The sequence below is a fragment of the Gouania willdenowi genome, chromosome 10 (assembly GCF_900634775.1).
Source record: "Gouania willdenowi chromosome 10, fGouWil2.1, whole genome shotgun sequence".
In the NCBI taxonomy this organism is placed as follows: Eukaryota; Metazoa; Chordata; class Actinopteri; order Blenniiformes; family Gobiesocidae; genus Gouania; species Gouania willdenowi.
In genome coordinates this window covers 16,382,029-16,398,386 of record NC_041053.1, presented here as the reverse complement: position 1 = coordinate 16,398,386, position 16,358 = coordinate 16,382,029, and the positions used below count along the sequence as shown (strand labels likewise).

Here is a 16,358-nt window from a genome sequence, read left to right as displayed (position 1 = left end):
CATCAGCATAAGCACTGTCACCACGACTCCTACCAATGTTCCACTGTCTCACTCGAGGATGCAGTTTCCATGGAAGCCATTCATGCCCCCTGTGATATTGGCAGGGGAGGGGGGAAGGAGGGGGGGGGGTGTTGGCTACACAAAGGTGCAAACATATGGTGTGGGACAAAAGTAACTAAATAAGGGAGAGAGGGAAAAGGCAGAAAAGAGGAAACTGTGGCAACAAATGAAGGACGAGAGAGAGAAAAGAGGGAATGCAGGCAGAGATAGAGACGGTGTTTTTTTAGTTTTTTTTTAAAAAGGGAGAGGTTTACAGTGAATGACCTACATTTAGTTGGGCTGAAATACTGCAGAGGTGGATAAAACTTTACTGTATTCTGTGCGTTCTATCATCTTTAACTAAATTAGCATACAGGAAACCAGACTGATATGAACCAATTTAATAGAGAACGCTAGGGCGCCGCCCCATCAAAAACCATTAACTATTAAACATACAATAATAAGTTAATGCAGAATTAAATATTTTGACTCATTAAGTGTGTGTCTGTAGTGGCTGATAGTCCGTCACCATTCATAATTTTCTGTGCTAATATGTTCATCTCACAAGCGAAGGTCCCCGTCCCAATGAGTGTGTATGCAGACTTGAGGTCAATTATAATAGCAATCACGTAATTGATCTATAATTACAATTATGTCATAATTATAATTGAAATTGAGTGCACACAATTGCCTTTGTAATTGTAATTATCATGAAAATTCTGTAAAAATGATCATTTATAGTTTAACGCAAAACTGGTGAACCGTGTTACAGTTTTATGTACAGTTCTACACATATGCAGTTCACAGTTATTTCAATATGTTTCACAGTAAGCTTTCCCACATTTTACCATTTAAGAAAAGTTCAATCGAGCGGTATACAGACAGAAAAAAGGCTCAGGCGCCCACATCTGAAATAATAAAGGCAATATTTTCATTGATTAGGAAGCCTAACAAGGTAACCAATTGATAGGAAATAAATTAGATGATAGATATTTGTGTATTAGTGTATTTTACAGCTAATTTAGGGCTCGTTATCATAAGAGATGCTAACAGAAAGCTAACACAAGAGGAAGGTTAACTTTTATTAGGTTATTTATTTGAGGCTCAGGCTTTAGTAATTGAGAATGTAATTGACTATCAGAGGATAGAAAATAATTGCAATTGGAAAAAATGCTGGTCACTGTAATCTTGATTGAATTGTAATTGAACATGGATAATTGAAAACGTAATTGTAACTGAAAAATGTAATTGACCCAAGCCCTGGTAGGTCCTAAAACATTTAACATGCAGGAAGACTTCAGGCTTGTTTCTAATTGGTTACTCTAAGATTCTGCTCCCGCCCATCAGTATCGTCTTGTGCTATCGCTCATGAAATCTGATTACATCCCAACAGCTGTCAGCCAAAGTCAATGCCATGGTCACTGTCTGTGCTCCTGCCATGTGTGTTAATCTGTCACGGTTGCCTAGCAACAGATGTCACACAGCGTCGCTGCTCACACCCACACATTTTAAAAAAGGTCCACTACAATACTTCTTTAAAAGTAAAGACTTGAGTGGGAAAACACACATCATGGATGGACAGCGTTAGTGGGGGTGATTACAAAGGGAAACTGTGTCGGTAAGTGTTTTTAGCAATGTATGATAGACTGTACCACCGAGGATGGTGAAATGCACATTCGGGAAGTCGTGCTTACGTCACAGATGACGTTAGCCATAGTAAATAAACGGGTGCCATCTTAGAATGGCAGAAAACAACTGGTCCGCCTCCTGTTTGTCCGATTACAAAAATGTCTTTTTTTTCAATACAGGAGCGATTTATATCCCAGTATGGCATATAACTATCAAACACTACCCCAAGAGGCCAGGGGATGATAGAAGGCTAAGTTATCACTGCTAGAGATATGTGTGTGTCCATACAAAGACCCAGCCAACACTTGGTTGAACAATTCAAAGCATTGGCCAAATTTCACCAACTCAGATCTTTATAATTACCTAATAAATGAACCTTGTGAGTAACCCGCACGCCAATAATCACAGTGTACTTTATGTTCAACTTAACGGTTATGAAATGTAGAGAGCACACGTAGGAATGGGACGTTTTTGGAGACCCATCCTTATGGAGAATGGCCAGCATTTTCCTAGATTTTGGGATGATGTAAAAAATGATATCTTTATTATTTTTTTACATTGGACGAACAACCAAACACACAGCAGCTCTTCGGCATGGGAAACCTTTTCTGTTACAAAGGGAGTCAAAACAAATATGGTGACTGGCATTGCTAGACAGAAACTTCACAACTTACTCGGATGCCCGACTTCTCGAGTTAAAGGATGATACCTGAAACAGTTCCGACACATATTTCCGACACATATTTAGAAATGATGAACATTTTACATGTAAAACATTTTATTATGAGCTCAAGCTTGTTTCACTGGATGCAACAACATTGCCGTCTCATCTGTATTTATGCAGGACGCTCTACAGGATCGCAGACACTCGTCAAAGTCCACCTCGCATTATTTCCTTCAAACCATCACACTCGTGCAGGCTATAGAGCTCACAGTATTGATGACAGTTGATGATATGGACTGATGCGCTTATTATATCTGAATGTCGACATGTAAGAAGTTAATAAAATCGGGCTTTCCACACAAAGAAATGTTCATATGTCATTAGTATGAGGAAAAAAATAGTTATAACTGCGTTATAGAGTTATAACTGTGGGTCAGACAGAAAAATGTGGCCAATCCACACACTGCTGTTATTTTATCAAATAAACCTAATACATTGTTATTCATGCTCCATGTTTCATGATTTCTCGACAGCCCAACAAAAGACTTTTTGGCCCAGTTCGCCTCCTTGTCAATGAAGCATACTGTATATATCATACTGCCTTCATTCAAAGACTGAAGGCTTAGGCTAGGTTTATTTACGTGCGGTGGGAGATTATGCATAGGAGATGCGTACGTGTAAAATGATACTTAAGCGCAAACGGGAGAATATACATGTATATACACGGTAATGCAAAATATTCACACTGGCATCCCATTGCCAAATTTTATTGTAATTTTCCTCAGTTTGACGTCCTGTCATGAGAGACTGCTGGTTTCCACCATCTGCCACAAGATCAGCTGGGAACAGACAGCAAGGTGCTCAGTCTGGCATGTAACTAAAACAGGGACACACACATAAAGACACACACACACACACACACATTAAGACACACTCGACAAACACATTACCCTTGAATATGTATTTTTCATTTAACTTTTTTTTTTTTTTTTTACAGTTTATCAACATAAAAAAGGCTTTTCTCATTCTTTCACCACAAAGAGGAAAAATCTATTCAGATGAATAAAAAGAATCAGATTTTAGGCTGACAGCAGGATGGCATTTGGTTTTAATTTCGAAGTAGGAAAAGAAGGGCCTGGCTCACCAACTGGTGAAGTAATACTTTGTAGGAGGGTGTGTTTGCTCATTGTACAAATGACGCAAACAACTAAATCCACACAACCGGCTGCCTCTTTGTCTCCTTGGCTCTCTGGTGGTTATCTAACGCTGCACTGCCCTCTCATGCCCAGCTTTCCGCTGCGTGGAAAGTGTGATGTATAACGTGAAAGTGGCAAAATGGAGCTCGACTGATTTAAGTGACTTTGAAAACCTTTTGCAGCTCAGAGTATAAGGTTCCTTCACACGCAGACATAAAACTTAGTAGAGCATACAAACACCTTCATAACCAAGTCATTCATTCTGCTTCTTTTACTGTGTATTGATATATAGGGAGAGGACAGAAAGCGGTGCAGGCTAAATCCTTTTCATTGTATCCATTAATAGTTACGCTTCTTTTGTCAATAACTGGGAATGGCGGATGTTGACTGAAGCCATTTCACACCAGATTAGCTGAAATGTCAGTGGAAATGATGGCTTGACATATAACGTACTTGTGGAGGAAGGGTAGCTGTAACAGAGTAATGAGAAAGAAGACTTTTCTTTTTGAATAGCCATGAATGAGCAAACAAAAAAGTGCTTCTATCTTATTATTAGCATGCAACTCGCTTTGGCTGATTTTATTAAGGGTTGTGGAATAATCTCATATCTCTCCATCAAATTAGGGAAATGTGATTTCCAAGAGCCAATTATACCTTCAGTCACATATATACCTTAATCCTGAAGGTGCTTCTGTCAGCTGGTGATGAATCGGTAACAAAGATAGTGTGTGATGGTTAAGTGAGCTTGTAATCAAAAGCTCACTGGTTTGAATCCAGCCTTGTCCATCACTGTGGGATGTTGAGAAAGTTTCTTAACCCTAACTACTTGTGTTGTACATTGCTTTGGATTAAAGCATCCGCTAAATGAAGTTGTAATTCTGTAAAATAATTCAGTTTAAAATCTCACGTTGGGACTGTAAACAGTAGTTGAAGTCATATGTGGATTAGAAAAGTAGATCCTTTATTAATATATTAAAGCTGTTCAAAAGAATTATTTTTAAACCTATATATATATATATATCATTTTTTTTTCAATTAATGGGCTATTCTAACAAAAAATGTTGATTAATGATTAATCTAATGATTCTAACGGTTGTTTAACATTACTTAATCAAAGTATTCACACAATAACATTTACATTTTCAAAAAAAATTCAAATGACACTTGAATTTCACCGATATGAAATGGAATGTGCAAAATATTGAATTCTAATGCCGGTCAAATAGTGCATTAAACAACCAAGCTCAGGACACAAAACAATTCTATATTCAAACACTTGAACACAGCCCTACAGGTCATTGCTCCTCAAGAAAAGTACTGTATATCCACTATTAGATAAAATGCTGACAGATGAGTAGTGCAAAATAATATAATTTGTTAGGCAACCAAACAAATGGAATTCATGTCACTCAGTCCGGTATTAGCAAACATATTAGCAACATGTGCGGACTGCTCCAGACAACTAACGTCGCTTAACGTTCGTAATGATGCACCACATATCATGGTGCCTCTTTGCATTCTTCAAACTTTTTTTTATATATTGTGTCATTCCTAGACTCTGAGAATTGTATGGTTAATTCGTTCCACCATTTGGGAACAACAAAGGAGAAGAGTCTAGCTAGGGAGCACCAGGCGTCTTTCACAGGCAGAGCATAGCTGGCAAGAGGGAGTGAAAATCTGGCTACAGTATAGGAGTAGACAGGAGTCACTATTTGGGACCGTTTGTCAGTTTGTCAGCACAAGTAGATTAAATTCAAGAACTGATCTGTGGTTCAACTGAGGGACAACCTGAAAAGATGATGAGTTCAGCCTCGGACAGATTTAGTTGAAGGTGGCGTTCCTTCATACTGTACATGTGGAGATATCAGTCAGACACCCTGATATCAGGGCTAAGACCTGCTGAATATCTCAGAGTTTTATTATTGAATGGATGAATTCTGACTTATTGACTGCAGACTGACAGTTCCAAAGGCCAAAGGTAACAAAGGGTGGGCTGGGACCACTTTTCTGGAGTGTGGACTGGTTTTGCTGATTTCTTTTTTATGGAACGTGCATCTTTTCCTGTTGCCAACGATGACAGGGATATCTCAGAGACACATGGTGGCAGCTCGGTAGACTCACATAGGTTAATTAATTGCACCAGGTGGAACCGCCCCTGTCTGATTTCACTAATCCAATCAATAGAGGGTGACCCGCGTCACCTGACCTCACCTATTGTTGCTGAGAGAGACTGAAACACCAGTGCTAAGGAAACCAAACTCAAGCAAAGATTGGCTTACCTAAGTTGGTTACAACTTCTTCTATCTAAGATTCAGTGCTTGTTTCAAATATTTCAAATTATGTGAAGGTACGGTGACAGGTTTGTTTTCTGTAAATATGCAACCTCAAATGAATCCGCTCATAACAATAAGCATTGTGTCCCATGGTCCCACTTTTTAAATAGGCATTAATCGTCCTTTCTGACAGTGACTCCTCCCTGCTGTGCTCCAGCCCCCTGCTCTCACAATGACTCATCACTCTCTGGGGTGTTGTTGTGTTTGTGAATGCAAGGAAACACTAACTGTCTCGTCAAATTCTCACATCCATTTGGACGGGTCGTCCCTTGCAGGCAAAAGTGTGAATATGTTACATTTGAAAATCCACGTTTTGTACTTGGAGCTCGTTTTCATGTGTGGCTGCCGTCCTGTGTGTGTTGTGGGTTTAACTTCTGCGTTGGGAGTCAGATGAGGATTCATCCACTGGGCAGAGGATGTCCTCAATTTAGTGATCGACTGATTGTGACTTGCTCTGTCCCTGTGTCACTGTGTAGAAGAAGAAGTGACGAGATCTAGCCTGTCCTGTCTACTCAGGCTCTTTATCTATATTTCCGCCGTTTTCTCTGCTGCTGTTACAGCTGCAAAAGTGAAAAACTAAAATATAATAATAATAATTTTATACTGCTCAAATGCATGACTTGTTGAATTCTGTTAAATTACACCCAATACACACAAGAGAGGTAGATTTATCACAATTATCAAAAAGGTCAAAACATTTTGTTTTTTTATCTGTTCATTGTCTGCTGAAGTCATTTATCACGATTCACTGCAAGTGTTATACTTTCTGATGCAAATGAATACATTTACTTTTAAAATCGAATAAGAAATAATAAACATGGCAGTATTAAAATGATCCTTTAACAAACAGTAAATGAGCTTACCAGATAAGTCAACTAAATCGTCAGTATTTATCCAAATGGCTTCAGTACAAAATATGTTACTCATGTTTTGAGATTTCATTTAAAATCTTTAAATATGGAACAAATTTAGGATGTTTTGTTGTTTGTTTATGAAGGATTATACGCCATGCTACACTTGCCAAATTTGTTTGGTTTTTTTTTTGTCTTTGCTATCCCAAAAATCCATTTAACTCATGACCAACACAAAAATATTATATAATGTGAGCACTCGTAGAACGCAAACCTCCACCAAGAGCAAATATCCTCTTTGACACAAATTCACAATTATCTCTGGATCAGTGATCCTGGTACTGTGATCATTCACACTTTAAAGCATGGTTCCCAACCAGGGGTACATGTACCACTAGGGGGACTTGGAAGGGATTACTTGAAAATGTATTTCCAGCATAATAAGTAATTTTCTAAACCTATTTCAGACAATGCACATTCTCAGCAAACAGCTTTTCCGATTAATAATAAATGACATCCAATGGAATTAACAATAAGGCCTTTATTTTATTTTTTTAACATCATGGTACCATGAGCATTCACACTTTAAAGGTTTGTAAGAAATTACCTTACAATTAGAAATGATAAATTATATCCCAATCAATAATACAATACAGTAGCAATACAGTAGAATGACATGTGCAATCTGATCTGATCAGAACTCTGTGGGGGTAATTAAAGAACCAATCTGACATAACTGGTTTAAATGTCATAAAGTTAAGTCAATTATGAATCTAGCTATGAATTTTTGAACTTTAGGCATTGATGAGAGATTTTTTGATTTCTCAAAACTGATCTAGAATCAACATATTGATCCGGAAGAAAGACAGATGTGGCGTAGGTCATTGTTCTAGGGTTCATACTCTCATTGTATGTGCAGTTATATCATCTAACAGCATGTGGAGTCACTCTGTAAAATGCAGGTGACACTTTGGAGCTTAATATCTGCATCAATCAAATGTATTATTATCATTGATTTTTGCTGACATGACTTATCTTTTTATCAGAACAAAAGTATAAAACACGACACAAAGACGCAGAAAAAAACATTTCCTAATGTTTTATTTTAATTTTATTAAATGACTTGTCCTTGTTACAATATAAGTGACACGGTGTTAAAGTAGCATTATTTATTTCAATATGTCGTTAAAGTGAAATCAAGAAATCCATTATCCGCATTTTCACTGTTTCTGTGCAAAATGAATGTGTACTGTGTAAAACGTGTTCAGTGTAAATAATAATTATGCTTTTTGTTTGTTTGTTTGTTTCAGATGCTGAAGGAGGAGAGGTCTCCCCACCCATGGGTGCTGGCGTAGACAGCAACAGTTGGCATTTTCGTTACGGCCCCGGGGGGCCCGGGGCACCCCCACAGCACCTGAAGCCAGGTGAAGTTCCCCCAGAGGCCTTCATCATCCCCGGCTCGCCCGCCATTATATCCATCAGACAAAACCAGGGAGGAGATGACGACAAGAGCGACTTCATCACGTTCGGAAAGAAAGAAGAGGCCAAAAAGAAAAAGAAGAAGAAGAAGGAGAAGAAAGACAAGAAGGATAAAGGAAAGGATGATGACGAGTAAAAGAGCAGAACGCAAACTCAGCAAAGCAGAGAAGGGCGTTGTTAAAACAGAGGTACCAACCAAAGTCCTGAGGGAAATAGGAAAATGTCCAAACTATGTAACATTTTCCAAATTTATTTTAATACAAATTACTACTGATGACAATATAAAGCTGTTTTGCTTGAACCTGGCCTTACCAATATTATCTTAACCTCCAGTCTGTTACTGGGGTAGATTATAAAGCTTGCCTTGTTACAATAAATCACAATACACAATTCAATTATTTTTATCCGCGCCCTGATGTGCCTATACACATGCTAGTTCAAATTGTGTCGTCCTGTTAAGAAGGGATGAGCCAGTTTTCTCCCACATCTTTATTTTGTTCCACTTTAACCTATTGGGCTTGTTGGCACCTCTGTCTTACCCCCTCCCCAAATAAAGATGTGTACACCATTTCCTCTCTGCGGAGACAAAATACTTTGTGCGAGAACAACAAAACGCTGTGCCAGCTAAGGAAAAGAAGAAACGCTAAGAGGACTTAGGCGGCTGGATGCTGTCTGAAGCTGTGCACACTTGTAAATAGCACCGACGAGAGTCACTGAAACTAAGGCTAAGATGACACTGCTGCAGATTTCTTTGGTATTTACCAACCGTGTTTCCTGAGATCTCAATGAAACCACATGCACATAAGCATGCTGACACATTCAAACATGCAAACACAAATGTACCACAACGACGTGGATGCAGAAAGTAAGAAGAATGAAAAAAAAGAAAAAAATCATCTGGTGTTGAAGAAATGTGTTTAAAACGGGACACTGCAAGCTTTTTTTTTTTCTGCACAGTTACCTATGGAGGTCCTAATGTACAGCTACTCTCTCAGGATGGAAGCAGCATCCTTTGCAGTCACTTTGTATTCACTCACGGCATCAAAAAGACTCAAAGAGCTTCAGCTTTATATGCCAGAAGCCCAAGCTGAGCGATTCAGAAAGTTTTGGAGAGATGTAGTGGTGAGGAGATACCTCACATAGCGGGGATAGTCCACTTCAGCTGGATTCGTGATTTCATGCTGATGAAACCTTGCAGAGTAGAAGAAGAAGTTTCTAAATCTTCTCTTCTTCTCCTGCTGCAGCAAAAGCCAAATGCTTTCTGCTTTGAATGTTTGGTAGCAACCAGCCCTTACCTGAAACCTTGAGTTTACAAATGCTCACCTGCTTGTATTTTCCCCCAAGCTGCCACGAGCAATCTTCTCCTCCAAGTCCACCTTTCCCCCTCCTGGATCGCTCCCATCCCTCTGACTGCCTCCTCATGTGACAATGCAGTTTGTGAATTCTTGAGTTTTCTTTTATTGTCTAAAGATGTTTAATTTTACATACTCTTTTATTTTGATTTTTTGTGGCTTTATTAAAGCTCTGTTTTCACGCTACATGCTCATATCCATATACCCTCTGTACCCCCTGCTCAGGATCAGACCTGGGAGCTGCCTGCTCTGAACATTGTGGTGTGCTGACAGAAGCATGGAGTAATGCGGATAAGGCCCCGGGGTTGGGACTATCATCTGTGATGTTTTCAAGTGCATAAAAGTTCAGTGCTTTTAACTTGTGAATATTTCAGTAGGAGGTCCATTTCCTGTTTGTAGCCACTGATGAGAGGTCACTGCATGGGATGAAGCCAATTACAGGAACAGCAGAAAACTATATGAACAAATATCGAGACTGAAAGGAGCTGATCATTTTCCTCCCCGAGGAAAAGATTATTCAGCTTTTTTAATGCACTGTAAAACTAATGCAGAGGTTATTATAGTTTGGAAAACAACAGGAATTTTCATCCCATCGATCCTGTCTCAGGAGGTTTCAAACAATGGACTCACAAACATTCAAACACACACATCTCACAACCTACTTCTGTTGGTTTCCCTCCCCTGCCTGTAAACCTGTCGCCACATCCCAGAGTTTTGCGGCTCAGTATGATGTCACTCCATTAAAGTGGCTGCTGCATGTACTGCTCTAAGGAAACACATACTATATAGAGAAATATATATATAAATAGATAGATGGCTATGATTTTATTCTTTTGTAATCTCATCTTTCTTCATTACTCGCACAGGAGATATTTGTACTTCCGTCTCTGCTAAACATCTATATGTACTACATTCTTCACCCTCCACAGATGTTTTATGGCATTCACTAAACTTCTTTAGATAATTGTAAATGCTATAGTGTGATACCTTTCAATGATTTGTTTTTTGTTTTGTTTTTTTAATTTTACCTACATGTTTTTTTGCTCCTGGGAACAAGCAAAGCAAAAAAGGGAAAAAAAAAAAAAAAAAAAACACTCTGTGTCTGGCTTTGACATGAAGAACACTGTATTATTGTACCTGAAATATGTATGATCCTTTGATGAGCTATCACTTTCCTTCCACTGCTTGAAGATGAAAAAGACAAAAAAAAAAAAATCTGTGTTAAAAAAAAAAAAATCAACGTAGTGTATGCTTGTGTTTAGTGGGAGTTCATGCTGTCATTCTTACCCGATGTTTGGTGGTGAACTATGGTGGAAATGTGCTGTCCAGACTGGACCAGCTGAGATCTGTTGTAAAACTCTTTTTTTTTTTTTTTTTTTTTTGTACACACTCTCTCATCAACTGTGCCAGTGAAGTAGTAGATTTTCATTTGATCCCTTTTGCTTTCAGACTTTTTATTTGACCTCTATGGATACAGTGGTAATGTGTATGGTTTATAAATCACCAATAAAGTTTTCTTTCTTAAAAACAAGTTGGAATCATTTTTTATTCAGGAGTGCTTCTGCCTACTAAACCCCAATAAAACGATGACTTCTTAAATAACCCAGCATGTTTTTGGATCGTCAAAAAAACTGAAGGAAGTGGTGCAGGAAGCAGACTTGTCATCGGAGGGTCACCGGTTCTAATCCTACCTGGGCCGTCACTGTGGGATGTTGAGCAAGCACTAAATGCTTGTGTTGTATGTCGTTTTGGATAAAATTGTTAAATGAAACTGTGATTTTGTAGTTACTGAAGGAAACAATAGAAGGACCTTTTCTATGCAAGGTTCTTTGGAAAATAATTAAAAACAAAAATCAGTTATCTACATGTTTACTGATGCAAAATTAGGCTTCAATTAGACTTATATATACAGTATATATATATATAGTTGTTGGTTTTTTAATTCCTTTTTTTCTTTCTTTTCTTTTTTGTTTTTTTTTTACATATACAGTATGTGTCATGTGAAATTGATTTATTTATTTGACAGGGACAATGCAGTCAGACAGTTACAGCAAACATATGCAACTGATACAATGCATATAGTGTATAGCTGCTAATTCTCAACTCCTACATATATATATATATATATATATATATATATATATATATATATATATATATATATATATATATATATATATATATAATATGTAAAATGTATTATTGTTTGACAGGAGTTGTCAGAAACACTGAGGAAAAGTGTGAATAAACCCAAGAAGAATTGGAACTTCTCTATGCAGCCATGCAGCCTTATCTGACTACATGCAGCATCGATCCCTACGGAAACAAAGGAAATACACAAATGTGAGCCTGACATGGATGCCCAAATTGTTCTAATTGAAAGCATGGTCACAGATGGTCCCTGCAGTCCCCTGTGACAGGAAGCTTCCAGACGCCATGTATAATTTAATAGAGTGGCAAAATAGATTTGTTTTCTCCCTGTAAATTACAAAAGTGAATTACATTAGAGGCCATACACAATTATTTTTAATGATATGCAGATAATCGATTTCTTTATCAAATTCTTTATACAGGAAAAATAAGCTCAATATTTTCCCCAATACTACAACAGACTGTAAAAGATTGTCTGCTTTTTTAATCCCTCTTTGCCATTTTTATTACCAAGACTTCTAATGTTTTTTTTTTTTTTTTAAAGGTAAGATAAAGTTGCACTATGTCACTGCAGTAAACCTAAAATTTGTTTTGGTGTTTGAGTGCATAAAAGAATTGAAAATGTGATGTTTCTACCCTCATTTTAATAAGTAGACTGATTAAATGGTTTGCATCTATCCAGTTAACAGTCTCCAGGGACACTGCCCTTGATCTTTGGCCAACCCAGGAGAAGTGAAACAGGGGGTGCCCAGGATGGGGCTGAAGGCTTGACCTTTCCAAAGGAAGAACCTTTATACAACCCCACCGACTTCCTGACATTTTACTGTTAAGATTATATTTGATTAACGTTGTTAGGTATAGGAAAAACAATCAGACATTTATCCAAATTTATACTCCAATCGGTTTTCACATGATGATCTGGTATAGTTTGTACAAACTCCATTTGCAGACACTTAGCAGGCTGGGTCTCTGACTGGCTAATCAAAATGAATAAGGATACGTGCCATGACAGAGTGAAGCAAGCTCTGTAGATAGACCATTGGGGCACTGGGATGACACTATATGTTTACTTCAACAAAATAAATCATAAAAATATTCACTTGTTTGCAAATAGTGAATAACTGGGGATAATGTCAGTCTTGATAATGTGAGCTCATGCATTCACAGCATGTGATTGATAGTATGAAACAGGTAAAAATAGACGTTACAGTAAGTGTGTTGCATCTCAATCTGAATGGTGCATTGGTATGAATTGATGGGTGAGTTAGAAAGTGACTGGAAAGCCAAAAAAGGCAGAATTTGGATAAATGTATATGAGAGGAAAATGTCTTCAATTTAATATTTGATATGTCAGTCACCCTCATGGAGTAAATTATCATACATATAGCAACTTGTTAAGGCTGAGAAAAATATGATTAAAAAAAAAATTACTTTTGTGCACAATATATTCATGTATCAACTTGGCCCCTAAAATTAATGTTCTTAATCTTTTTGCAAGCGTTGGCTTGTGGTTCATAGCAAATAACTAGCATTGGTTGTTTGCGCATCCCAGACAGTCACTGTCTGAGAAACATGGATGTGATTCAACACTGAATCCATAAGAGACTCTCCATAATAAAATGCATCTTTCCACACTGAAGCAAAACTTGGAAAAATGAAAGAGAAGATGCCAATATAGGGAAAAATCCCAATTAAAGATGTTACATTAAATAATTAATGTATTGTTGTCCCTCTGTCATACATGATGTCAGTCACCAAACTCAATTATCATTCAATAATGTATATGTCTTCAACTTTTAGCTACTCAGCACATTTCCATCTGAAATAATCCCAATGCAAAATTTACACTGTCACTCAAACATCCTTTTACATCTATGGGCACGTCCTCGCACAGACAGGCTGTCTCCTCCACACCCCTCCATCTGCTGCTCCAGATTTACTCTACAACAGTGATAAACTTAAAGCGCCATCTTCTGGTAAGGACGTACCAGTACGTTTGACCATAATCCATAGGCACAGAGAGAAAACACTATGAATAATATTCAGTTGTGCTTGTTCTTTGAAAATAAAACCGATTTAAAAAAAAAAAAAAAAAAAACTAACAATTATCCACTGCAAACAGGGCATTAGTTGTGAAATTTCAATTTCTGCTATGGATGACAAATTGAGTTATTTTATGAAACAAAAATTAAATTTCTAAAAGCATTACACAACTATTTATTACTGATTAGAATGTGTGGACAGTCAGTGTTATTATTATTATCATTATTAATATTATTTTAAGAAAATCTTAAAATGCGGATACATATGCATCCATGAAGTTTGAATGCACACTTCAGCCATAAAAAACTACATTAATACTGTTTGAATAAAGTTATGTTTATATATATATATATATATATATATATATATATATATATATATATATATATATACAGTATATAGTCCTACTGTTTTATCAGAATTATTATCGTCATCATTGTCATTATTGTCATTATTATTATCAGACTACTATAGTAGTAGTGATTGTTTTAATATTTACAGACACATTCAGCTCTTTGAATTAAAATCTAAAATAGAAGTGCATGTATCTTCCCATGCGACCAGTGCATTGATAGCTGTTATCAATTTTTTTTCTATTGGTCCAAATATCGTCTTAATGCTTGTAGGGGAAAAAAACTGTATGTGCCACACTGGTGTCTCTGTCCATGGTGCTGAAACAACCATTTTCCATATCATTAACAATGATCTAATCTATCTATCTGATCTAATCTAACTAATTAAATATATTTCTAAACTGCTGTGCATGCTATTGTCAGAATGAATGTACACATTCAAATGTGACTGATATACAGTATTAAGTTCATATTATAAAAGGACACATATTACTAATGACTGATGCAGTCTGAGTAACAGTAGTTTCGTTTTATACCTATTTTTTTCAGGGCGGTATTAAGAATGTAAATATTATTTAAGGTGAATTGTAACCAAAAATTACTGTTTAAAATAATTTTGTTCATGTTTTTAGCTTGTCCCTAATGAAATAGTTTTGACGCAATAAAATACAAATCTGCAAACTCAAAGAAGATTGAGGAATGTGTGATCAACCATCCAAACATTAAAAAAAAATAAAAAATAAATAAAAGGTTAAGAACATTAAAAGAGTTTCATGGTCACGTTCAGTATTAACATTGATAATATTTATGTATAATGATAGCAGTTTCATGTGAAAGGCAGGTGAACGATCTCCTTTAGTTGTTAGACATGATAATGAGACCCTACATGTAAAAAAAATAAATGTGTTACGTGTTCTCAAATTTAGCATACTTTTGTGTACTTGAAGCCACACTAATCATCAATATATACGTGTGTCTAAGATTAGTTAACTTAAAGCTTGCTATTTTGGAAGAACTAATTTTGTACTTCATATATTTGAATTGTAATTAAATTGTAAAAAGTTCATGGAAGTGTATTTAGTGTATTTTTACGTGCTAAAGTGGAACAACTTAGAGTGTATTTAAGAAAAGTATAAGTATATGACTTTAAATGTACTTATATCAGAGGTGAAAGTAACGGATTACAAGTACTCACGTTACAATAATTGAGTTGTTTTTATTGGTACTTGTATTATTTGAGCATATTTCAAAATCAGTCATTTTACTTGTACTTAAGTATGTTTCAAAATAAGTAAAGTAATTCGTTATATTTCTATACCCAACCATTACTGAGTAAATTATTATCATTTTGTTTTAAAATGATCAACAATCATTGTGAAACTACAAAAAAATTAATAACCAGACAACAATCAAATGCATCACATCATACTGTATGTGTTTTTTAAATAAATAGTTGGACATTTTGACAAACCTTTTATTTTATACAGATAAATAAATGAAGTTCCAATTTTGCAAGATTTTGTCTTCTCTTTAAGTTTATACATGAGATGTTTACTGTATGGAACTTTGGCAAGATTTATTGCCACAATAAACATGGAGGGTGAATGTAACTAGTAATTTTTACTTTTAGTAATATTAAATTGAGCTACTTTTTACTTATAGTAATAGGAATTACTTGTACTTGTACTTGAGTACAATTTCAATAAAATAACAGGACTTCTTGAGTACGATAGGCTATCTTTACACATCCGACTAATATATGCTAAATTAGTCAAATTTAAGTATACTTTATTTGTATTACAAGTACATTAATAATGTGTTAATATTTTATCAAAAATATTTCACCATTATATTTATATATTTTTTACTGTAGTATTACTATGCTTAATTTTAAGCATATTTTCAAATTACTAAAAGCATACTTTACAATTAATTTTAAATAAACTTGATCATTACATTGCAATATTACTTATTAACTTGCAAGAAATACATATGGCTGTTTTGTTTAGTTATAGTGCAATTGTGGCATTTTGAAGGATGCCTAAACAATATGTGAAAAATGTGTATGATGGATGGTCATTTTTCACAATTCATTCAAATTACACAACTTATTGGTCGGACTGAATGAAGTATGTAAAAAGCAACACATGGTGCCGCTGTGGACTAGCATATACTGGCATCTCCACCCACTCTTATATTGGACTATGTGGTTTTCTGCAGACGACCACCGTCATACATCCCATTCTACTGATTTTTCGACTCGTTGGA

General features: G+C 36.1%; 1 protein-coding gene across 7 annotated transcripts in view; it reads left to right on the top strand.

The window, feature by feature from the left end:
* LOC114470587 (protocadherin alpha-C2-like) overlaps positions 1–8,467 on the top strand; it is a 171,065-nt gene extending 162,598 nt beyond the window's left edge. For all 7 annotated transcript variants that reach the window (XM_028458841.1, XM_028458845.1, XM_028458844.1 and 4 more), the window contains exon 4: positions 8,023–8,467. In XM_028458841.1, the coding sequence (XP_028314642.1) occupies positions 8,023–8,327 (305 nt within the window). In that variant the 3' untranslated portion in view covers positions 8,328–8,467. The remainder of the gene's footprint in view (positions 1–8,022) is intronic.
* The last annotated feature ends 7,891 nt before the right edge of the window (positions 8,468–16,358 follow it).